Raw genomic sequence first — 25867 nt, forward strand, 5'->3', positions numbered from 1 at the left:
TGCGTATTTGAAGCCTCCACCTAAAAATAAAGTTAATTTTACAATGTTATAGTATACAAAAATTAGCATACATAAAGAATATGATAACATGTAAGTGATGGAAAAGAGAAGAGAAATGTAAAGTGGCATATATATTTATTTATTTTTGATGAATAAATAAATACATAATTACAAAACTTTGTCTTAAAATGTAACCCTTAAAATGTAATGAGTGGTTATTGAAACTGCATTGTCAACACTCAGTATAAAAATGATGTATGAAAGCATAACTTGAGTTTTTCCACCTTCTCGTTAAATTTATGTGTTTGTAGGTTGTACCAGCTGTCCAAGGCAGGAAAGCTCTGTGTCCCAGCCATGAACGTCAACGACTCAGTGACCAAGCAGAAGTTTGACAACCTCTACTGCTGCAGGGAGTCCATCTTAGACGGGTATGAAACAGTCTCTGCTTTTAACCTCATTAATGATATTAAAAACGAGCATGTTTGTTGTTTAAGCATGTAGCATTGCAGGACAATTACACCCACCTCGTCTCTGCTCAGTCTGAATAAATATTAGGCTGTCGGGGAAATAATTGTGCCTCTGTCCTCAGCTTGAAGAGGACCACTGATGTCATGTTTGGAGGCAAACAGGTGGTGGTGTGTGGATACGGAGAGGTGAGGCTGACATTTTCACACAGGCTCTTATGAAATGCTTGTTCACTGAGAGAGTCTGTCTCCTGACTGGTCTTCAACTGACTTAAATTGGTATAGAACCGGTCGCTAGAAAGTTTGTACACGTAACTGGAACAGAGGCTTGCTGCTGTTGACAGCTTCTGTCAGAGCGTCTTGTGAGAAGGTGTTCGGTATTAAAGACTAACAGGGCGCACGGTTTGCTTTTCTATTCCTCGTCCATATATAGAAATGCTCAAATAAGCAGATAAATCCTCATAGCACATGTAGCTCGTTTTTATGGCAGCTGCTGAGATGGAGAGTGTTTTAAAACTAGTAAAACAAGCAGGAAAGTGACAGCTAAAAGAGTGTGGATAAATGACTGAAACCTGCTGTTATGCCGTATGATAACACCCTGAGTCTGTCATCCTCAGGTGGGAAAAGGCTGCTGTGCTGCGCTCAAAGCTATGGGCTCCATTGTCTACGTCACAGAGATCGACCCAATCTGTGCCTTGCAGGCCTGGTGAGACTCCACTTTCTCAGCTTCTCATGTCCCACTGCTGGTGTTAAACACCAGTCTTATGCTCTTGATTGTTTTTCTCTTAATTACAGCATGGACGGCTTCAGGCTGGTGAAGCTGAATGAAGTCATCAGACAAGTGGACATCGTCATCACCTGCACAGGTCTGTTCAGCCGCTTTCTCTCTCTTTATATTTCTCTCAGCCTCTTTTGACTGGTGAAGTTTAAAATGCATAAGGAACATAGAGTTCTGTCAGTGTTCGTTCGGGATAACTGGGCAGATATTCGGCAATGTCATCTGAGTCCAACAGCCACTAATCAAGTTCTGAGCTCAGCAGCGAGGGAGTTGTCCTGAACACTTAATTGGAGCAGAGAATTACTTGTTTCTCTGCTTCATTACCTAATGCTGCTGGCAGGCCTGAAGCAGAGGGCTCTCCTCAGGGCGACTGCAAATGAAAAGAAACGACAATAGGAGGATAATAAGGTAGACGGAGGCACATGACGTGCGTGGAAGGTTTTCCCAATTAACTTACAAAGTGTTGTAAAATAAATAAAACAGGACTAGCATTGGCTTTAATAAGGTCACGTACTGGAAGCTACATTAAGGTCGACTCATTAGAGCCCTCGAAGCAAAATTCACAAAGCTTTGTGGGTTCCTGGTGAATTAATAATGCTGCTGCAGTGAAGTACGGGCAAAATAAGTCTTCAGTTGGTTTAAAAAATCATGAAAACCTGCAGTGAAATCACACTTTAAATTGTTAATATCCTTTGCAGCTAAATTCAAGTCATGTTAAAGCAAAAATGGAATTTTTCCTTTTCATATTCATTTTGTGAAAGATTCCCTGTGCAGACAAGTGGAGCACTTAAACTTATTCACAGATTCAGACTTAAATATGCTAAATGGTGAGATAAAAAGTAACTAAAATCTAATTTTACAGTGTCTCTACGGTGTCTCTTTAAAAAGTCTTAAATTCAATTATGTAAATATTAGGGCTTAAAAATCATAAAATAGTCTTACATTTGAATTTGTGAGGTCTTAAATGCAACAAATATTTTACCTAATTCAATTTATCCATCTTTTAATTTGTTTTTGTCATTAGTGAAGCTCTTCTGCAGGTTACTAATGTGAATGATGTTAGAAATCTTTAAACCTACCACAGAATCTTACCTACATAATTTTATACTTTACCTTTTGGATAAATATAAATTAACAGACTCACTCCAATAACCATATTACTGAAAAAAACTTTCTAACACATATTTATTTTATACTCAACTGCAATGATTGAATAAAAAAAGAGCATTGATTTTTTTTGTTAAAAATCACTTTGAAAAAGTGCAGACAAACCTGCAGACACACTGAAAATTAAAGTTTTAACCTTACAGAGACATTTGACAAAACTCCAAGTACCCTCTACTCTTTTTGTGTTTATCTTTTTGTCTATTTCACATTTGTTAAAATCTCTTTCCGTTTCTTCATGTGTCCTCATCTGTCTTTCTCTAAATCATCTCTCTCCATCCACCAGGCAATAAAAATGTGGTGGTGAGAGAGAACCTCGACCGCATGAAGAACGGCTGCATCGTCTGCAACATGGGACACTCCAACACTGAGATCGATGTGGTCAGTCATCAGCTTGTATTAACGTGTAAAGTAACAAAAAATGACAGTAAATATCAAATCAAGAGACATGATAGAAAATCAAAACATAATCAAGAATCAGCAATACAGACACCAAAGTACGACAATTCTTGATAACATGTGACAGCATGTTGAATGTCCTCCTGTCAGCTTAGCTTTCAGTAGCAGGGCTGCTTTAGTAGAATTCCCCAAGCCAATAAACAACAACAACAACAAGTCTAAAACAAAGTTAAACCGTTAAAACTATTAACATATGCAATTAAATTTTGTGCCATTATATAAATGCTTGGTAAGATCTTGGATTTTCAAGTTTTGTCCACTGTCCTTATACATTAAAATATAAAGAAAATAAAAGTGCAGAGAAGAGTTACATGAATCCCAGGTCTGAAAGTCACATGAGGAAATGTTAAGAAGATAAGAGTTACGAACTCTAGCATACAGGAGACACAGAGAAGACATGATTGAGGTTTATAAGCTTGTTCAGAGTATATGGTATTACAGCTGGACCCGTCATCCACCTTTTGAATATTAGGTTAAATTAAAGAGGGAACTTATAAAAATGATTCCTACTTAAGTGTTTCTCTGAAAAGAGACAAAAAAAATTTCACACAAGAATGAGCTTCTAGTGGATCTCGTGCATGTTTCCGTTAACTCTTTTAAAAATAGATTTGATGAAATCTGGTCAACAGATGAGATTTTGTTTTATAATGCAACCTATCCATATTTTTTTGGGTTTGTCTATCCATCCCATTTTTGTGAATGCGATGTCTTATGAATGCATGCTTCAAATGTAGCACAAACATTAACTTGGACTCAAGAATTAACTCATTACAATTTCACATGGATGCAAACTGTAAGTCGTGGAGCCATAAAACCACAAGGCATTAATTCTAGTTTTAAAGCTGATTCATGATTCTTTGTAACATTTTAATGTTAAACTTGTATATTGTAATTGTTTCGCTGTGTGGTTTGTTAAAATATACAGGTCAAAGATAAAGGTCATGGCACAGGGATTGTTTTCTTATGACCATAACAAAAGTAAGACAGAGTCAATGGGGAAAAAATATGAGAGGAAATTATCTTTATTTGTTGTTTATTTATTTATTTTTTGAGAAGACAGCCATCCCAGGAAGTAGTTCAGACACTAGAGGAAGTTGTGACTTTTTTAAAGTACTTTAGTCCTGGAAAAGACCAAACACACAATGAGTCAACTTCTGGCCTGTGGATGGTAGATGAGGTACCGCTCAGCACCAACACAAATAATAAGTGGAGAAAAAAATACAATCAAAACCAAAGAAATGTCTCATGATGTTGTTGTCATTCTGCAGGCAAGCCTGCGCACTCCTGAACTGACCTGGGAGAGAGTGCGCTCTCAGGTGGACCACGTCATCTGGCCTGACGGCAAGAGGATAGTGCTGCTGGCTGAGGTACACACACACACTAAATCACACACACACTCTTACCCAGAAAGAACATCAGTAGAGGAAGTAGTTGAATCTTGAGACTTTTATTTAGTTATACAAAAATGATGAGACTCAAATTTGTCAACAAATTAAGCTGTAGAAAATGTACGAGGGATCATGCAGACACACTCGCACACACACAACCCTGCATATGCACATTGCAGGTTAAGGCTGTGTGTGTGTGTGTGTGTGTGTGTGTGTGTGTGTGTGTGCGTGTGTGCGTGTGTGCGTGTGTGTGTGTGCGTGCGTGCGTGCGTGCGTGTGTGCGTGCGTGCTACAAACTGTGACAGAATGAGAGCAGTCTGTCAGGGCCAGACAGACAGACAGCCAGCCCGCCGATGCCTCTGTCTCTGTTTGATCTCCTGCAGGTTTGAACCACATCAGTAGATCAGCTCCTCCATCCTCACCTCGCCCGCCTCCATCCCATCCAAAATAGAGTTCCAAAAATGGCATTTACTTAAAAAAGTATTACTTAATATCATTCTTTAAAATCTCTGAAAAATAGAGAATTATAGATAGCTGGTTTTCTTTTAAGTATAAAAAGCAGATATTTTTATTCTCTTTGTTTCATATATTTGTTTTGCTATGTTATGCTTTACACTCATATAATTATTTAAACAAATTTCTGATCTTGTGCTTGGCGCCATTGCTAAACCAGACGGAGAGGAGGGCCACATAAATACATAAATATAGGTTTTTGCAGACAAGACAGACTATGTATCATGCACAAAATATTCAGTTTTTTGCCCTTATTCCAAAAAAAATCCCTACTAAGTTGTTTACATGGCTAATGAAAATGATTATAACAATATTATTCCTGTTTACATGCAGCCGTGCATACTCTGACTTAATAGTAGTATAAAAATAACAACTTTAACCTTAAAGTGTTTTCTACTTAAGCAGAAATGGTATACTCAGGAGGCATTATAGCAACAGCCCTACCAAAATGTAACATAGACAAAACTATGTAAAGTTAGGGTAAAGTTTAAACACAGTGACCAAAATAATGCAAGACACACAATGTCAAAAAAAAAACCAAAATAAAGAATGTGCCCTAACATGTTGTTTATCATGTCAAAATATGGAAAAGTTAATTGACTGAAGCTGCTTGTGCCATTTTCTTTGCATCAAAATGAGACTTTTTCTCCACCGATGGCTGAATTGTTGGACCATACGAACACAACTTCCCTCTTTTAATCCTTCAGCTGCCCTCTTGAAAACGTTGGTCATATGATATTTGCGCATATTTACAAACCTGTTAACGTGCAAGCCTTTCGGAATGTTTAAAAAGTAGGTGTGTTTCTCTGTCCGACCAGAAATACGTCTGAGGGTTCAAAGCAGCACAATGAAACAATAAAGAAAGAAAAGCTTCTACACAATTAAAACCACACGCATCATCTTCGAAGAGTATGAGAGTGATGGGACTAATAAGATTTGAGTTTCAATCAGTCATGTGATTTTTAGTGTTCCCAGGACATTAAAACCTTATTAACGGTTTTATTTCTGCTTTCATCTTGCAAAAACAATACGTCCTCTGTCTGTTCCCCCTTCCTCATAACTGCAGAGTGTTTCAGTTTTACATACCAACTACCTAATTTTCTGCAACACTTGGGATCTCCCTAATTCATTCACTGCAATGCAGCATCTCAGACAGCAGCAACAGTTTGGTATTTTGGGCAAAACATCATCTTTCTTAATATAATTTGCACAGCAGTGGCTGTCAGAGTGAAGACATAAACAGTTGCAGATAAGAATTCAAAGAGTCAGGGGCCTGGAAATGTTTGTGCGACACTTGCTGTCCCTAAAATAGAGTTTTCTAACACATGCATCATGCCACCCAGGCTGCACGTTTTGACACTTTGTTCTCTCAGTGGCAAAATTCTGTGCTTTTTCTTTGTGTACTTCAACCTTGTCTTGCTTTGTCTTGCTCTGCAGGGTCGTCTGCTGAACCTCAGCTGTTCCACTGTGCCCACTTTCGTGCTTTCCATCACCGCCACCACCCAGGTACAACTGCAGAGCAGATTTTTTTGTCTCATTGGAATTGTTGTCCATGATTTGATTCAGACAACTTTATTCATCCTGGAAGAAAAATTCAGTTTTTCAATACATAAACTCACAGACGAGGACAAGCAGCAATCAGCAGTAGTATGTCAGAGTAATCAGTACGTGGGCAAAAGATGCACACTGGGTCCTCGTTTGGTCCCATGCATATTGACTCACAGGAGGACCAGGCAAAGACAAAAAAATTCACACACAAGTAAGTTACTAAATATAAATAAGACCTTCTAATGCATCGCATATTACTTGACTACATTTATTGAATGTGTGGGCTGCCAGCCATGTGAAGAAGAGCGCACACAACGATTAACCAACTATGTGGTTACAAAATAAAACAGTCATTTAAAAAGACTACTGCCAACATTAAGCAGACTTACAGCAGAAGGAATAAAGGACTCAGAGGAGCAGTTTGTTTTCCTAAGGGGCACTTTGCAGCTCCGGCCGGAGGGCATTAAAGTGAATTTGCTAAACAAGATGTGATCAGATTGGCTAATGATTCCTTTTGTTTTGTGGGATACATATTTCTACCGAGAGCATAGGTCTCTCTGCTGGACTTTCTTGGAGCAGACCTTAACATCACTGTTCAGACAGTTCCTGTCCCTCACAGACAACCCATTAATCCAACATATAAAAGAAAATGTTAAAAGTAAATAAATGACTGGTAAAAAAATGCTTAAAATGTTGTTGCAGACTTAAAAGGAGTTACAGTTCTGCAATAGGTGTATTTTTTGTTGTCCATATCTGATTAATTTTGTATTTTACATTTTGTAGACTGCTCCCACTTTGTTTCTTTGATATCTGTGGCAAATGGCATTATGTTTTCAGGTTGTCCACCCGTTTCATCCTTTTGAGCATGATTTCTTAAGAATGCCTCGAAGAAATCTCTGCAAATTTGGCACCAATGTCAACAAGGACTTAACAATGAACTGATTAGATTTTGGCGGTCACAGGTCAAGGTCTCCGTGACCTTGAGTCCATCTCATTCTCATGAATGCTATACTTTAAGAAGGCCTTGAAGGAATTTCCTTAAATTTTGCACAGACTTCCACTTTGTTGACTCAGTGATTAACTAATGAGGTTTTGGTTGTCAAAGGTCAAGGTCACTTTGACCTCACATTCATGTACTCATGGATGCTTTCTCTCAGGAATGCTTAGAGGAAATTTCTCCAGATTTGGTATAAATGTCCACTTGGACTCAATAATTAACTAGATTAACTAAATTAGCTAAATAACTAGATTTTACACAAATGTCCGACAGGCCAAAAAATGATGAAGTGATGACATTTTGTATCCAAAAGGTCAAAGGTCAACTTCACTGTGACATCACAGTGTTCTGCAAAACACCTTTCTGGTCATTACTGACTGTCAGGAGAGGAGACATTTGGTCAGATTTTGAATTGGCGACACTAATTGTGGGTGTCCACCTTAAACTGTGCTATACACTGTATAGATTGTCTGTGCTGCCGAGGGGAAGATGTTTGAAGCATCCATGTTTTATAATTTGTAGCTTTTTATGCAGCTGCATCCATATTTGAAGCATTGTCTGCTGTCACGTCTACACTTGAGTACTTGACAAACATGTATGTAAACTGAAACTTGATTGGCTCACTGATGCATACAATCCTGAGGCGTAATTCAAGTATGAGCATGTATGTGAGTAACACTTGTGTGTCTCTGCCCAGGCGCTGGCTCTGATAGAGCTGTACAACGCCCCAGAAGGACGCTACAAACAGGATGTTTACCTGCTGCCTAAGAAGATGGGTAAGATATTTGTCAGTTCAGAATTTGAAGAGGGAATGAAACTCATTCAAAGACTGATGAATACAAAAATACACAAATATGAGTAGCAATGTCTGTTTATAACATAAACACAGCAGGATATAAGGCCAGGGAGATGCAAAATAACCTTGTTTGGTACTTAAGTAGCCACCAAGCAGGAAGTGATAACAGAGTTTATTTTTGCCTCAGCAGAGAGCCTGCAGGCATATTGCGTTTATCTCGATAGACAACACAGCCCGTCTCATCTGTTCAGTCCAGAGTTGTCTCCCTGGATAGCTTATCGTTCACAGTAGAATGAGTCCTGTGTGTGCACGTGTGCGTGCGTGACAACAGCGTTGCCCGTCACATTTCTGGCGTTCCCTCGGTGGGTTAGAGCAAAGCAGATACATAGTAAAGAGAAACAGGGAGCCAAATGTAGGTCACCCTGTCAGTGACTGCTACCACAGCACGCGCTGACAGAGGGATGATGGAGAGAGAAGGGATGAAAGGAAAGGCTGAGATGAAGACAGAAGACACAAAGAAGGATGAGGAGAGGAAGAAAAGAGATGGAGAGACGGTTAATTCTGGAGCCTCCCTCTTCCTTTTCCCATTTGAATGATTAATCAAGCACAGACGCCTGATGAATGTTAACATGTTCCTCCTCTCTCTCCTCAGACGAGTATGTGGCCAGCTTACATCTCCCTACGTTTGACGCACATCTTACAGAGCTGAGTGATGAGCAGGCCAAGTATCTGGGCTTGAACAAGAACGGGCCCTTTAAGCCAAACTACTATAGGTATGGAAACACTTTCATACAATATTTGTATTTTGTTTAAGAGTTAATCCTAAAAGGAAGAAACTTTAATGCTTGGTTGTTGATATGGAAACCCATCTCTTCCCATTGATGAAAAAAAAAAGATTCATTAGTCATTGTGATCAGAAAGTTTTTTGAAACAATGACTATTTTTTTAGTATCTCAAAAATAATTATTGAATGTATCAAAATAATGTAGAGTCTCAAAATAATGACTTCATATCCCGAGATAATGACATGTCATCTCAAAATAATGATTGATTATCTCAAAATAATGACTTGCATAACTCTGACTGTTAAAATAATGACTCGCCCCAGAAATAATGACTTAGTATCTTAAAGTAACGCAGTGTGTCAAAATAATGACGTATTATTGCAAGATAATGACTTACTATCTCAAAATTACGTCTTAGTATCTCAAAAAATCGACTTCATAACTTAAAATAACATAGTGTCTCAAAATAATGACTTACAGTTGCAAAACAATGACTTATCTCAGAATTATGATTTAATGATTTCAAAAGAATGACTTAGTGAGAAGCTTTCTCAATATAATGATTTACTCATCTTAAAATAATAACTTCAGAATTTAAAAAATGTTTATTATCTCAAAAGTTGCATTATTTTGTGGTGCTATTATTTTTGAGATGCTAAATCAATACTAATCCATTATTATGAGAAAGTTTCTCATAATCATTTACAGGATCTTTTTGTTTTTCACCAGTGTTGGCAGCAATGGGCCTCCGTATCGTCTTGCAGGCACAGGGCTGGGATTTTATTTCAGGTTGTAGTAACTTGCATGCTGTCTTTTTTTGTCCTGTAGGTATTAAGCCAGTGTCGGGGTTAGACTGCAGATACAAATACTCCATGAATGGCACAGATTCAAAGAGGGAGAGGAGGGTAAGGAGGAGGAGAGCAGAAGGACGGACGGACAGAACAGTCAACACACCTGCTTATATCCTGGGGGGGGTAGGGGAGGGGGGGGGGCAGCTCTGACTGAGCCTGAAGGGGAGGGGGGGTGGGGGGCGGAGCGGCGTGGCTTTCTCTGCGCTTTATGGCAGCCGTTTTATTTATTCACGCTTGACATCAAAAATGGTAACATTAGCTCCGTGGAGCTGCTCCTGCCATTTGCCATTAGCTAGCTAGCCGACATCTTCTCCTGGGAGATGTTTTATTTCCCTTCCACTCGTCATTTCACCACCATTATCTCTTTGTCTTTAGTCGCTCTTTGTGTGTGTGTGTGTGTGTGTGTGTGTGTGTGTGTGTGTGTGTGTGTGTAAACCCTCCATCCTACCCTCCCATGCCAGATCTTATATTGTTTAACTATTAAAGATAAAATTATTAATGCTAAAAAGATATAAACTATATAAATGAAAAACTTGATAAAAAAAAAACAATCTGTGTGAATGAAGATGACCGTTGAAGATTTAGCGACGGACACTTTTCCTTGTCTTTTTTTTTTGTCATCTTTTCTTTTCTACCTGTGATTTTTTTTTTCTCTTGTGTAATATTGTGAGGGTGGGGTTAGACCTAGTGGGCGGGATTTAGGCGGGATCTCAGGGTCCAATCATATCATGTCTTTTATTTGATTGTTTCATTGAGATTCACCATTGTGTCTGTTTTTAAACATTTTTTTATGCGTTCTGTCCCTTCGGATCAGCCTGTAGTTTGTCATAAAAATGTTTTCTTAGTATGACTGGATAGTGACCGGTTCTTCCCGCCTGTCACTCAAAAACCACAGTGAAACCATCTCATTGGCTGCTTCTTTCTCAGCTTCCAACTGCTCACATGGCGCCAGTGTTGAAGTAATGAAAAGTATTTCAAGCTTGTGAGAGCTAACCTTTTCATTTTGTCTTTTTTCCTTTGCCAAGAATGACTATACTGTATTAGAAGCATGGCAGGTATCAGATCATTACAGGGGGTATACTGTATATTTAGATATTTATATTGAAATTAAGATTTTTCTATCTTTTTCTCTCCTGCACCATCTAATATTACTTTTCGGGGGAAAAAATTCAACATATGTCATCAAGATAAGCAATTTAATGTTCTAATGATAAGTGTAATAAATGTACTTTAACCCTCACTTTGAATACTGTGACAGAAAATATTTACAGAGAAACCAAATGAGCAGCAAGTCGCTGCCTGGCCGGTACTTAAACAGATATCTTCAATCAGGTCTTCTTTGCAAAGTATGGTGCTGTTAAGATTTACTGTACTTTCCATTCACACCACAACTCTTTGGTACTCGCAGATACAGTCAGGGGGTTCATCTTGAAAAATAAAATCCGGTATCTGAGTTCCACCATGATTTATTTTCTCTGTATCCAAGAAGCACATTATACGGGGTCCCCAAAGGTGATATCTTTTATCTTGTTAGCACAACATAATAACTTGGGCATAGAAAATAAAGGGTTCCCATGGTCACAATCTTGTTTTGAAGGCCTGTAGAAGTCATGGAATTAGTAAAAATCCTTGAGCGTTTTGTAAAAGTGGCTTTTTGTTGTAAGTGATTGGTCCTTTAAAAGTCATGGGGAAGATTTGAAAAATGTGTGGGAACCCTGATGATAATTATCTCATGTGAACAAGTTGATCACGTTGTGCACACAAGATTTAAAAATAAATAAATGAAATCAGCTTTTGGGATTTTGGGGATTCCGTACCTTCTCTGCAACTTTATGTGCATTTGCCTGTGAAGAAATTTTTCACCTTTTTAAAAACTCCAAGCTTGGTTTGCTGTCCCTGATATATTTGGTTTCCTCAAGACCTGAAAGACTTAGATTCCACTGGTATAATGAGCTGCACAGTCACCATCCCCGGCAGCTTGTCCCCAGCTGACCTGAAGCTGGAAATTAGAAAGTCCTGACAGTCATTTCGCCCGACAGCCGAGTGCACCCCGCCGCTATTCCGGCTCTGCACCTGAACCAATCAGATTCTCTGCTAACCTGCAGGGAGACGCTGCCAGCTCTACTCTCACAGCGAGCAATCAAATGCTCAAACACACACATACCGTAGCTTGTTATCCAGGTCTGAAAATTTACTGTGTTGTATATGGAAAATAAATTAGATCATTTACAGATTTTGATAGCACAAAACTTGTTTTTTGCCAGTTGAATGAAAACTCTTTCTCATTCAAAATACAAATATGCACAACCCATGCAATTTTGTTGTATGACATTATGAGTAAAATGATTGCATGATAGGTAATATCAGCCAAAGTCTTTAAAGGAATATTTTGGTTTTGGGGAAATATGTTTATTCTTTTTCTTGCGGCGAGTTGAGAGACGTCATAACAAAATCCAACAACAAGCACATCTAAAGCCAGGTTTTGCTCAACAGAATAGAAATAGACAGCATGTTAGCTATCTTTAGGTGCAGGTAGGTACATTTTGTTACCTTCAGTCCAAGCCGAAGCTAAAAAATGGGGCCAATGTGGAAGTACCAAAAACTGCAGTTCCTCTAATGACCACTTGAGGCTGACTCTTAAACAGAGTTAATCCCCATGCCCAATTTAAAACTTAAAATGCCCAACTTTACAGCAGAAGTAAACATGTTTACAGCTTGGTACAAAAAACAGTTTTGGCCTGTACGGGGTGTGAATTGTTATATAACTCATCTGTTTACATTTTATTAAGACTTAAAGTTATGCATATTTAAGGGGTGGGGCCACTTGATTGACAGGCTGTTTCTGATTCACATCCACCCCATTTTTTTTGGCCAAAATTGGTCAAATTGGTCACTTTTGGCTCCATAAAACCAATATGGCAAGGGCCAAAATGCTTAACCTATGACTTCAAAATGGCAGTCCACAAACCAGTGACTTAACATCATGTTAGCTACGTCCATTATTTACATAGTTTGTGATTTAGATAGAGCCAGGCTAGCTGTTTCCCCCTGCTTACAGTCTTAATGCTAACTTATGCTAAGCTATGCTAATTGGCGGCTCTTTAGCTGTTTACAAGTGATAAAACATGTCATGCAACTCTCAACAAGAAAGCGAAATAACAGCGTTTTTCCAAAATGTTAAACTATTCTTTTAAATTTGGTAAAAAGCAAATGAAACTCTGACACAAAATGAAATCTTAAAGGTGCGTAGGAACCTCTCAGATGAACCGAGCGTACACCCATACGCCACCATGTGATGAACACGATCCTACACTGTGTCACAGCCCACACAAACCTCAGTGTCACTTTGTTCCCTGCCGATGTTCGTGCATTTCTCTGTCTCCTTGTGCTGTTGAGAATCCCCTCTTAAAAGTAGTGTTGTCAGTGTAGCCCTGTTGTCTTGAGTCTTATTTTTCCCCTTCGTAAGTGTGAGTGTGTGTCAGAGTATGTTGAGAGAAAGCTGCGGTGACTATAGGTGTGTGTGAGTCTAAATGTCTTTCTGTGTTTGTACACATCCTTTTTCGTTGGCCATGGTTGCTTCGTGAACAGCTGCCTCAGGATCCTAGCCTGTGCGTCAGGGGGACAAACCATTGTTTTTTGTTTTGTCAGCCGTGAGCTGACCAACAGACAGGTGGGCGGGGGAAGACACCAGCATCGTATATGTATATACATCCTATATACAGATATGAAAACCTTTTAAAGTATAGGAAGGTAAAAGAAGAATCCACTCCTGTATTTATTGTTGTAAATCCTCATACAGTGCAAACTGGCAAAATTCTCAAACATGTTTTAAGTTGTCTAATAAAGAAAAAAAACCCTATGTTTAAAATATTGCAAGTGATAATGGTAGATGATGAGCAATAATTTAAAACATTCTGTAATCTTAATGAATAAAGATGTAAAAATTGTAACAACTTTGTTTGCATCTCTTTATTTTTAACACAAAATCACCATAATGTGTAGGTGTTAGGTGTGTGTTGTTCCAGTCTAATTTCTCAGTGTTTGTGTGTGTGTAGGGGGAAGGGGAGCCAGTGTGTGCAGCTGCTGAGGTCTGTCAGAGCCACAGTGATCTCATCTGAGACAGCAGAGAACAGACAGGGACATCTCTGGCATCAACAGCTGGCTGCGATCCTTTATTTATTCCTGACACACAAATCAGCACGAGGGTTAAAGGGGTACTCTGACACTTGTGGAATAAGACGTCATTATGTCATTTACAGCAGTTCAAACTATGATTCATTTAATGTCAGCATGGATTCCTTTTTAACTTGTGATTATTTCCCATGTCAGATAACACAAAGAATAGCTTCACAGATTTTTTTACATTTTTTTTTTTGCTGTTGAGAGTTCACTGCACAAAAATAACCAGTACATATGAACAAATTCAGCATGACAAAAATTAGGTGAGAAGCATTTTTTTTAAAACATCCATAAAAAGTGCAATAGCCAATTTTGAAAAAGAAACTATTTTAGAAAATGATTTAAAAAATTAATATTAAAAATAATTTAAAGAAAAAAGACATAAAAATAAAAAAGTAAACTATATGTTATATGGGTTCAGTATTACAAGACTGCAATATCAATGCTGTCCATTTCTTATATATATGTAGGTTTAAAAAAGGCCGCCAACTACATATCCCCTAAGCATTTCAGTTACCCCCAAATTAAAAATTATCACCAAACAAAAATATCACTTTAAGCATTTTTTTTCTTTTTTTTCACAAAATACTACAAATTTTCTCCCTGATCAATGCCATATTGGTTTATATTTTTCTGTTATTGTACAAAATATGTATGGATTTGTAGCTTTGTCAGGCTTGAGTCTAAATTGATTCGACCAACAGTGAATAATTATTTAATCATGAACTTGTCCCCCCGCTGCCCCGCCATGTGGTCACATTCCACCAGAAGTCGCACCCACATTCAGCTGTACGATCCAATCATGTCATCTTAAGTGGTTTTCCACAGTCAAGAGTCTGTGTGTGTGTGTGTGTGTGTGTGTGTGTGTGTGTGTGTGTGTGTGTGTGTGTGTGTGTTGGTAGGAGTGTAGGGGGACCTACACCAACCCCCCACCTCCATATATCAATAATTCACTTGCTCCTCTGAGGAGGAGGTGACAGGAGGTAAAGTGGCTGCAGGGGGGGCTCCACCTTTACCTCCATCTAACATTTAAGCTGGAGGAGTCACACAAATTAAGAGGCAGACACATTTTATCACCATGGAGAAAATTTTCCTTAATATTAATTCAGCTTGTCTATCAGCATGTAGAGTAGATATAATCTTATCTAACTGTTCTGCCTTACACAGTAAAACGGCTAACCACGAATTCAGTCAAAGGTGAGTAAAAACCACAATCTAACTTTTAGATAATTGTGTCAGTAATTTAAAGGGACTGTGTAATAGAAAGGGGTCATTTTGAGGGTAAAACTGCATATAAAATTTGCAAAAGCAAAACAGATAAAAAACAAACAAAAAAAACCCCAAAAGTGACTGCACTCTGGCTAATGTTATCTGAAGCTAGCTGGTGAAATAGCTAGCTTAGCTAAAGCTATTTTTTTCTGCCTTTACGTACCAGTTTCTTTTAATTGAAAATTACATTTTGATTTGTCAGCATGAGAATATTTGAGTCTGGTATACAATATTAGCAAGACAATAGCTTAATATAATCTCTAATAGAGAAAAAATAAGACATAGATTAAGCTAGTCATGCTAAGGCTAGCTTAGCAGAGTTAGCAGTAGCCTAACTGCCTCTAACTGCAAGAATTGAGGTGTGGTTGAGCTGTCTTTACGTCACATTTTCAAGGTATGAAATTATAAATTAATTCATTGAACTGGCTTATAAGTTTACATGGACAGGAATGCTGATAAAGAATCAAGAACTCATTCAGTTTGTAGAAACTGCATTTTTGTTTTTGCTATTTCCTTTTAGCTTGTGTAGAAGGTCTGTGACAATGTTTAATCATCAGCCCAAAAAAGCATAACATTTTTAATATACAAGTTGCATCTCAAGAACACAATCAGCAGACAAGACTGAATTAATTTTTGTCTGGTTTATATGTAAAAAAAAAAAAGGGCTGACCTTGGCGCGTTTTCACCTAACTGACTATACTGAGCAGTAAGTTGTGGTGTTTTTGTACGAGGTCAAAATCATTTAAAGCACTTTTATCAACCAGAGTCAACCCAAAGTACTTTAAAGAGAGCGCTGGTCTCTGTAATGTTGCTCTGACAGTTTTAGTCAGAATACTTGTGATTTTCATGGGGAAAAAAAATCTGCTTTCTTCCATTTTCTAGCAAAAGTGATTTAATTTATTTGCATTCTGTAATTAAGGTCATATTTTCTGAAACTGTCACTGCATCCACATTGAAATACATGAGACTATCTGTAAAAACAATAAATAAATAAAAAAGCCATGTTGCTCCTACTCCCCATAGTGCTTCCAATGGCAGTGCTGCTGAGATTGACAGTTAGACCGCAATTCACAAGCAGCGATTGTCATGAATGGCAGCTTCATTACAGACTCTTCGGCTCTGACTGGTTGTTTTCAGCCACATGGGGTAGATTCTTACAAATGTCATTTGAAACACCATGAGCAAAAGGAGCAAAATGATTTTTTCCAGAGGTAATCTGATTATCTGACCTACTGTGTGGATGTAGTGAAAGTGTGAGCAAATACAACAGAAAGTTTTATAATAGTCACTAATTACAGCTTTAATTCTCTGTAGTTGTCACTGCAGAGAGTTAAAGTCCACCATTCAAAGTGCCTTCACACATAAAAGGGATTCCCAGGAAACTATGCACGTGCGTAGGCTAATACATTATCTTTTTTTTTATTTTATTTTAACTCACTGATATCAGCACCAGACTATTTTCAGTAAAACAGGGACTTTTAGGGGTGCTTCGATGCTTTTATATAACTATACATGTATATATTTTCAGTATATTTTTTATATGATATGATAGAAGATCTTATAGAGAGCAATGTTGGGGCAAAGCCTCATATCTCTAAGACAGCACACTACTTTTTTTCTTGTCAGACTATCTGTCTCAGGTACTACTGTGTGGATATGTCGACAGTTTGAGCGTATGTGACAAAAAGTTACCAACTACCTGTAGTCGTCACTGTTAGTGGCAGGTCCGACACCCAGATTGTCTAAGAGGGGATTCGCTGGATTTACTTTTTTGTAATTTTACCCCTCTGATATCACCACTATGCTATTTTTATCCATTAACATGACCTGAAATCAAGAATTTAAACCATAAATCTATAGCTCTGTAAATCTATGGATCTTTAAAAACAATTTTATATTAGTATTATTATTATTAGCATTTTAATATTTAGAGTTTTCTAGAGAACATTGTGAGGGATAATCCTCCTATCTCTAAGATGACATGAAAATTTAACCAAAACTCTTGATTTGATAAGAAGTGTATTTGTCCTTCAGCATCTTCAGCCGTCAACTCTCCACAGGAGTGCACTGACCCTGTGTAACACCACCTCTTTTTACCTTCATGTGCTCTGATGCTCCTCTGTGCTGTTTACTCTCTAACCCCGCCCTCTCGGGGCGCACAGGGACAGCGAACCAAACAGACAGAGGGGGTGTAACGCAGGAGCAGGAGCAGGCGGAGGAGGAGGAGGAGGAGGAGATCCTCAACTTGGGCTCAGGAGCCGGTGCTTCTGCTGGCGCGGTGCAGTCACAGCTCTCTGCCGGACCGGTATGCACTATCTGCGGACGAGGAAGTGACCCGCGCCGACCGTAAAAGATGCAGGCGGAGGACATGGAGGTACCTATCATTAATAACCTTAACGATAACGGCGACAGACAGAGACCGAAAGGGAAAGATGTGTTCAAGGATCAGCAGAAGGAGTCGGAGGTAAATCGCAGAGGCGTTTGTGTACACTCGGCTACTACCGCTTATGGTATAGGAGGGCAGTGGAGGTGTGTGTCCGTGTGTGTGTGTGTGTGTGTGTGTGTGTGTGTGTTGTTGCTGGGGAGCTTTCGGACCAGCTGAATGTCCTTTCCATTCAGTGAGTCCATGTCTTGGCTGGAAAGCATGCAGACAGGCAGGCAGGCAGACACCGAGGTGTTATTTTGGCAACCGGCTCCTATAAATAACCCAGCAGTAATCCTACAGTGCTGCTCAACGTGGAGAATGCAGGTGGTGAAATGTGACTGCTGCTGCCAGGACCACACCACCAAACATATAACTATATCACTGTCATTCAGTACTTATGGATTTTATTCTGCTGCGGTTATTTTTCCATTCATTTCAATGACCCTCATTGCTGACATTGGCTTGTGTCCTTTAGTTTATTGATTTGTTGACTAAAATCACACAGATTTTGATAGCTTACTTTAAAGTCGTTTATCAAGAAATTTAGGGACTGTTAGTTTTATATGAGAGGGGAGTGGGTGGTGCAAACCAGAGGGGTACTTCTATTTTGATACAATTTATTAAGCACTGAAGAGAGAGTTCTGTTTTTTTGATTTGGCTTAGAGGAGGGAATTGTTTTGTATGTATTTTAAATACCCTCAGAACCTCAAACCCACAAGTGGGAGTTAAAGGCATGTTTGTTTGTTTTTTAAATCTCCAAAATCGCACCATTTATCTCAGCCAGATATTGTGAAATGTGGTTACTTATGGTAATAGGGGTTATGCACTTACCCCACTCACTCAGCAGGGCTTAAGGGAAGATATTTGTAGATAAAAGGAGGGTCATGATTTAAAAAAAACAACAAAAAAAAAAACAAAGTTGCATCCCAGCTGCCCCCGTACTCTGTAAATACAGTACAATCCCTTTATGCTTCACAAATCCATTTCATATAATGATAAATGGGTTGCTGGTCAAATTAAGTGACCAATTTAAGACTTCACTTTGGCCTCTAGTAACGTGATAGATGTTGATGTTCTGTATTTTAAAAGCATGATTTTTTTCTTTAAAAAAACTAAATAGACTGTGAACTATTCATGTTGTTGTTATTTTTTTAATCTCCAAAATTTATCATTGGCAGAAACTGTTAAATATGGTTATTTAGTGTGGAGGGAGGGTCCTTTTTTCCCCAGTTGCTGAAGGAAGCTGAAGGGAGAATATTTGACAAAAAACAAACAAAACAAGAAGTCATCCCCTAGTCCCACCCCACTACTCTGATAAAGAGTACAGTCTGTTACTGTACTTAAATTTAGGCTGGAAACTAACATTATTTTCATCATACAGTTTTATCAATCCATCAGTTAATCGTTTTGTCCACAACATGACGAAAAATAGCGAAAAATGCCCCATTATATTTTCTCAGAACCCAACGCAAGATATTCATTTTGCGTATTTTATTAAAACATGAGGTTCAGTACCCAAAATATCCCTTTTAATATCAAATATAACAAAGAAAAGCAGCAAATACTCACATTTGAGGACCTGAAACCATCATTAGTTTGGCATTTTTACTGGAAAATTGATTAAAACTATGAATACACAGATTTACCAGATTGATCGATTTTAAAGATATCGTGCAGCCTTCCAATATTTCCTTTTATTTTAACCACAGAGGGTGAGATGTACCAGTTTACAAACAGATTTTCATATGATTTTAAGAGTGTTTGGATCTACCTTCTGAAACATGGACCAGTAATAAGTCATGAAAGCCGCGTGGCTGGTGTTCAGTCTTATGATGCCTCTTTTTTTGTGCCGTGCAGCTATAATCCATCCCCTCATGAAAAAATTAGATGCATTTTCACCCCTGAGTTGCTCTGCCCAGATACATCACAGAGTCAAAGCTGTCATCCAGGCCAAAATCCAGTCACCCCTGACATGTGTGTGTGGCATTGTTTGAGCACATTGAATGGTTTTGAGGGAATTAGAGCATATTCATCGCACAGCCGTTGGATTCTGGGAGGGGTGTGTGTGTGTGTGTGTGTGTGTGTGTGTGTGTGGGGAGGGGGGGGCAATGACATGGGCATTGAAAAGTACTTAACGTCAAAGCCATGTGTTGATGTTGATACTCCCTGGATGCTGCGCTGGAACCGGGCTCCTGCGTCTGTTAAGTTACCCTCAGATCTGATCATTCATGTATGTAAATTGTCAGTCATTTGTACCGGGCAGAACGGTCGTCCCCTGTCTATGTGGCATATGTTGGTAGGAGTGGGGGTGGCCCGTCTTGACATTGTGCCCGGTGTTTGCACACTGATGTGGTGCAGAGAGTGTGGGAGCACAGAAGCGGTGCCAGTTTGGAGCAAGGACGGCTTTCGTTATCAGCTGGCGGCAGAGAGAAGGGGGGTCTGAAGCGGGGGGGGGTACACGTGGGTGACTGGATGTGAGAAAATGACGCAGAGAGAGACGCGGGCAGTGTTTCCCGGGGGTGAGCTTTTTGGAAAAAAAAAAAACATCTTAGTTCAGTTTGAAAAGAGCGGTCAGTTCAGTTTCAGGGACGAGTCGAGTCCTTCTGCGCTGTGTCTCTGGGTCACATCAGGTAAAATAAATTAATAGAAATTGATGACAACAACACTTGTGTAATCATGTTTAAGTTGGTATCAAATAAAATTGTCAAACATTCTCTGGTTCATGTTGCTCAGTTGTGAGGATTTGCTGCTTATTGCCGTTATATAAGACTGCAGATTGAATATTTGCGGGTTGTACTTCGTTGGTTGGACTACATAGGCAATTTGAACACATCACATCTGACAAATTGTGATGGCAGGCTTTTCACAATTATCTGACACATAATAGAATAAATGGTTAAACAGCTAATACAAAAAGTATGTTTTTTTAGAGTGTGAATTTTGGTTAAAGGAGTTAAAGGGGTACTCCAGCAATCCTGTTGAGCAATCAGAACTTTTAATTTATTGTCATAGACTGTATAAAATAATGCATGTAGCCCCAGTTAAATCACCCAAGGGTTTGTAGACTGTTTCGAAGCCTTGAGTCTGTCATTTTGGTTGTCGCCGCATTTGTTTCTCTGAGCAACGAGTGACTGTAAGGGTGGAGATAACCCTAACGCAAATAGCTGGTATAGTAAGCATGGTGCATTTACTGAGATGGTTAACTGTAGTAATAATAATGGGAATGCTTTCTGCAAGTGAAAAAACATAAAAATAAAATGTATTTACTGGAAAAACTGAACATCCGTTACATTTAATTTTCCCGAACTGAAAACACACTGAAATAGCAACAGCTTTGCCTACGCTTGTTGTGGCGTCTTGTAAATGGACGGCACCCAACCTGTCACTCAAGCGGCTGTGCCCTTTAATTCTGCATAACTTTAACTCTTAATAACATTTAAATCAGTGAGTTGTGCAACCCCTTAAGTCGTGAATGCATAATTTAGCTTTAGAAACCAAAACTGCACCAGGCTGCAGACATGTTTTTCTGTTGTAGAGTTTGGCATTTTAACATGGGGTCTAGGTTTTGTCACTTCCAGGTTGGCCTCATTTTTCAGCCCCGTAGGTTGCCGCTTGTCTGCAGTATGGGAAGTAACATAAAGACCACATCCTCCATTTACTATAATGCAGCCCTTCTTTTCATTAGACCCTCCCTTTTTTCTGAATACCCATGGATGCGTTCGAAAATACTCACTGAGTGGATTCGTAGATTTTAAACACTGTTGAAATGTACTGTTCGGCACCGCGCTCTCAGAAAGGCAGAGCGCACTTTGGGGACTCCGTTTTGAGAGGTGGAGCAACAGAGCGCTGAATGGATTGAGTGTGTTATTAACTACGCCATTTGTTAATTCACGTACGAATAGAACGCTGTTTCTTATAACAACAGTGCTTTTTCAACCCATTTTAGTGTAGGCCATCAGATTACATTTACTAACAAACTCCATGTCTTTCAAACTTCACACAGTGATGTAGACTTTTGGCTGTCTTGAAGTCCAAGCAGAGGTTGCCGTGATGATCACGCTAGTGATGATCATGCTAGTGATGTCATCATTGTTTTGTTTTTTTTTAGGTTGGAAGTGAATGGAAAAAACTGGAATTATGAATAAGAACTGTGTGCAGCTTGTTTGACTTAGATGGTGTGTTGGTTGTAAAAAAGGAAAAAAAAGGATGGGCATTTTCCATGATTATGTATTGCCATTTATTAGTCGGAACAAAAACATTAATCAAAAATAACCAACACATTAATCAGTTATAAAAATCATGACAAGTCTCAGCCCTATTTTCGTTTTTCAGAGTAAACCATCAAACAGCAGGATGAATGGGAAGGGATTGTGCAGCGGCAGCAGTGGATGAATGCTGGTGATGGAACAGCCGCCTGCAGCAGAGATGATATCACATAAAGTCTGTGATAGCTGTGGTATATCTGAGGTTGTTCTTCATGTGAAGGCACAGTGGTAGCTGTTAAAAGTGTGACCTTTAATAGAGCTCGTTGTTAATTGGCATTGATTGCACAGTAGCAGAGAGTTTACCTCTTACAGTCACAGTGTTAAACAACTAATTGCCATGATATTATAAAATAAGAAATGATTTCAACACATGATTATATGACAGCACGCACTGACGCTGGTGTGTCTAATTGGCCTCTTGCAGCCAGATCAATATGAAGAAGTCATGCACAGGCCATGAATAACATAATGATGGTATTTATTTTTATTTATTGATTTATCTGCCAGTTATGTTCTTGATTAATCATTTTGTTGAAAAATGCCAGAAAAATTTTGAAAAATGCTCATAGCTAAATAATTTCCCATAGCCAGAGGTAACATCTTCAAATGGTATTTATTTGTTTTATCCAACCAACAGTCCAAAAAAATCCGAAACTGATCAGTTTGTAATCATGTATGAGAAAGAAACACATCAAATTTTCATGTTTAAGATGCTCAGACCGGCAAATATTTGGCTTTTTTGCTTAAAAAGATACCAAAGCAATTATTCGGTGTTGAAGATAGTTGGCAATTAATTTTCGGTTGTAACTAATTTATTTGCAGCTCTAATATGAAGTATAGGGAGCTGACAGAACTTAAGAGGAGATGAAAGATCGGAATTTAATCTTTATATGAAATAATGGTGCTTTTAACGACAAAGCCACCCTGTACTTCCATTTTCTAAATGCACTGGAATAAAGCATTAAAACAAGTGTATGTTAACGCAAGGAAAGGGAGGTTTATTAATATAGCACCCATCAGACACAAGGTAATTTAAAGTGCTTTACAAGGGCATAGATACATTAAATATGATGCATGAAGAAAAATTATATTTGCATTCAATCATTAAAGGACAATCGAACAAACAAATAGTTGTAGGTCAAAGAAAAGGTTATAAGTTGGATGCTACCAAAAAAAAAAAAAAATCCTACTTCCTGCTTCAGTTGATTTTCGATGATTGTCAGAACTTGTCTCTGATTGTAAAAGTCAGGCAGCACCTGGTCACAAACGCCCACAGGCTGCTTTCACTCACACTCAGAGAGTTGTGGGTAATTTTGTTGAATCATCTGCGATCCGAAGTATTTCTCATTTCCTGATTTACAAGTGCAGCAACAACATCAAATCTCATTGCTTTGGCTCTGCGTCACAAACAAACTGCCGGCTGACGTCCTGTATATTTCAGTTCATGCTGACTTGGTTGCAGCAGGTATTTATAGGAGACATGACAGCACGCAGACTTGTTTAACCAAGGGAGCTGACTCAGAGCGCATCCGTATTTACAGTCCGGGCCCTGAGGCGCTTTTCACAGGGTTAAATACATGTAACATTCAGAGCTTGGAGCCTCCCAGTGCTGCTAAGAGTTTTTTTGTATGAAATTCTCATTAACATAAAATGAATCTTTAATCGTCCCTGTAGAGAAATTTCATCAGTTTACGTCCTTTCCCCTAAAGACAAACAGATAAAAACTATGAGCATTCCAGTCACCAGGACAATTCTCTTACTACTATTAAGCTTCTATTTGTCCCAGACATTATTCATAACCCGTTTACACACTTATGTTTTTAAAGTGGAAACACTGAATTTTTCCCCTCTATTGTTTACAAGTAGTCATATTGTTAGTGGCGTTATTGCAAAGATAACTGGATCATTTTTTCCCCTGAGGCTAATATCTACCACAGTTTCCACAGTTACTTCAGTTGATAACTGAAGTAACTTCGCCATAACTGCAAAGGACTTACATTGATCCTTTTGGGTAACTTGGGTGGTTGATACACTTCCATTGTGCTGTAAATCGAGCCTTCATTTTCTGCAGAGATCAAACCTGATGGCAGACATAATTGCACAATCAAAGTAAGGCTTATAAGAAACTGGTTTTGGGCGGGTGTAAAAATGTTCAAACTGGTTTGATATTAAGTCAAACTCTGGACTGGACTGGTACACTGCATCGCATTGCGTAACACTGGCGCTGTCTATTCACATTTAATCCCTTAAATATGAACTCCTGTAACGTCATGTAAACAAACCACGTGCCTATCGGCTGTGTGGTCGTCTCCAGACTGGAGTTAGACGTTATAATTTTGTACTTTTTAAAAACAAAATATAAATAAAATATAAAATAGACGGACATAAAATATAGCCAACAGCTTGTTATTAGTGATGATCATTTACCGGAAACTTTCAGCTCCCTGAGAATCTAGGTTAGGTTAGGTTTTTGTAGTGAAACAAGGAGGTATCCTATACATAGATATTTCCTCATTTCAACTTAGTGAATTAGTTGTTTCTTGTCCATGGCCGTGCTTTTGAAGAGTAAATAGAAACAGGGAATCTGACAAAAGTTCAGCTCAAAACAGTGCACCATGTCACTCGTAGCCAGTAAGGACATCACTTTCATCTTTCAAATAAAAAATTTAGCCATATTGGTACATTTTTAGTTTTCTTGAGAGACTAACTCTGCCATTTCTCATCTTGTCACCCCAAAAATCACTTTTATGTCCTAGTTAACAAACACAACATGCGCCTCTCGCACCCATCCCACCTCTACTGAAATTTCTACTTTATCTTGTTGGCCCATGCTCGTCAGTAAACTGTGCACGGCTGGTGAAACACTAGTTTCTGCAATAGTATGTCCAGGGTTTCCCACACGTTCATTTATATTTGGCGGCTCGCCACGATTACAACTCTGGCTGTGACATATTGATTTTTTATTTTTGGAGCTGGACCGTCATGAGGAGCACTACTCGAATATATACCGTTGGGTTAGTCAGTGTACCACATTCTTGAAATGCAGAGCATACTCTGGGCACAGACGGAGCAGGAGAACATCAGGCACACTGAAAGTGAAACTTAACCATTTACTGCACTGGGTAAGAAAATGCTTTCTTCACCTCTGCAGCAGCCGCTCCTCTCATTCATCAATCTAATCTAATCAGTTGAGATTGGAGCAACTGATCACAGGTTGGCTAATTGAGCTTCAAAGTTTTTGCATTCCAAATTGCATAAATGTCATGAACAATTTGTTTTCTCAATAAAAATTCCCCAAAATCATACAACTTAAAAAAAACACCTCAAATAATGACAACAGTTTGTCACAGTTGTCGATAGTACGTTAATCATGTTTGTCATATGCAACAAATATTTGATTGTGCTCAACAACAGTGTCTGCACAGGCTGCTGATGCAGGCCGTTTTTTAATTTGCCAGAACGTGTCATAATGAAAAATACCAGTTTGCACAAAAATACATGTGTTAAGCTCGTAAATTTGATCAACAATACCGGAAATTACCACACATCGAAAGAGAACCATTCTTAACACCGGTCCAGTGCCATTATTGTATTCTTCATTATGTTGTGTAATGATCATTTGCTTCATAATTATGAGTTAAAGCAAAAGTGGTTTCATTGTTTTGGAGGGAAAAAGTCCTTTCACAGTGAATATTCCGTGTTTGCCTCTCTAACTCTAACACACAGACACACACTGACTGTGTGTTTGTGTGTACACATGATCTTCATTCAAAATCCTCCAGATACAACTTTGTCAGCAAGCTCAAGGCAAGGCTTGTTGTCTTTTTTAAGAAGTTGATATTTTGGACATACAAGGTTGCAGCAAACATACATGTAACCTCTGAGTGTATTCATAGAAACTATTCATGGAAAGAGTGTGAGCTGTCTCGTGCTAATCACAGGGTGAGGCTTAAGTCGCAGCCAGAAGAGACCCTCGAATGCATACA

General features: G+C 38.7%; 2 protein-coding genes across 5 annotated transcripts in view; both read left to right on the forward strand.

Annotated features, from left to right (window-relative positions):
• Nucleotides 1–9855, forward strand: part of ahcyl2b (adenosylhomocysteinase like 2b) — a 56686-nt gene extending 46831 nt beyond the window's left edge. For both annotated transcript variants that reach the window (XM_042511383.1, XM_042511384.1), the window contains exons 8-17: nucleotides 312–428; nucleotides 590–653; nucleotides 1082–1170; nucleotides 1260–1330; nucleotides 2693–2787; nucleotides 4134–4232; nucleotides 6204–6272; nucleotides 8009–8087; nucleotides 8760–8880; nucleotides 9721–9855. In XM_042511383.1, the coding sequence (XP_042367317.1) occupies nucleotides 312–428; nucleotides 590–653; nucleotides 1082–1170; nucleotides 1260–1330; nucleotides 2693–2787; nucleotides 4134–4232; nucleotides 6204–6272; nucleotides 8009–8087; nucleotides 8760–8880; nucleotides 9721–9727 (811 nt within the window). In that variant the 3' untranslated portion in view covers nucleotides 9728–9855. The remainder of the gene's footprint in view (nucleotides 1–311; nucleotides 429–589; nucleotides 654–1081; nucleotides 1171–1259; nucleotides 1331–2692; nucleotides 2788–4133; nucleotides 4233–6203; nucleotides 6273–8008; nucleotides 8088–8759; nucleotides 8881–9720) is intronic.
• A 7568-nt stretch (nucleotides 9856–17423) lies between these two features.
• strip2 (striatin interacting protein 2) overlaps nucleotides 17424–25867 on the forward strand; it is a 41455-nt gene continuing 33011 nt past the window's right edge. For 2 of the 3 annotated variants that reach the window (XM_042511718.1, XM_042511719.1), the window contains exon 1: nucleotides 17424–17655. In XM_042511718.1, the coding sequence (XP_042367652.1) occupies nucleotides 17545–17655 (111 nt within the window). In that variant the 5' untranslated portion in view covers nucleotides 17424–17544. The remainder of the gene's footprint in view (nucleotides 17656–25867) is intronic. The other variant, XM_042511720.1, reaches the window with a different exon arrangement.

Source organism: Plectropomus leopardus, chromosome 22 (genome assembly GCF_008729295.1).
Source record: "Plectropomus leopardus isolate mb chromosome 22, YSFRI_Pleo_2.0, whole genome shotgun sequence".
In the NCBI taxonomy this organism is placed as follows: Eukaryota; Metazoa; Chordata; class Actinopteri; order Perciformes; family Serranidae; genus Plectropomus; species Plectropomus leopardus.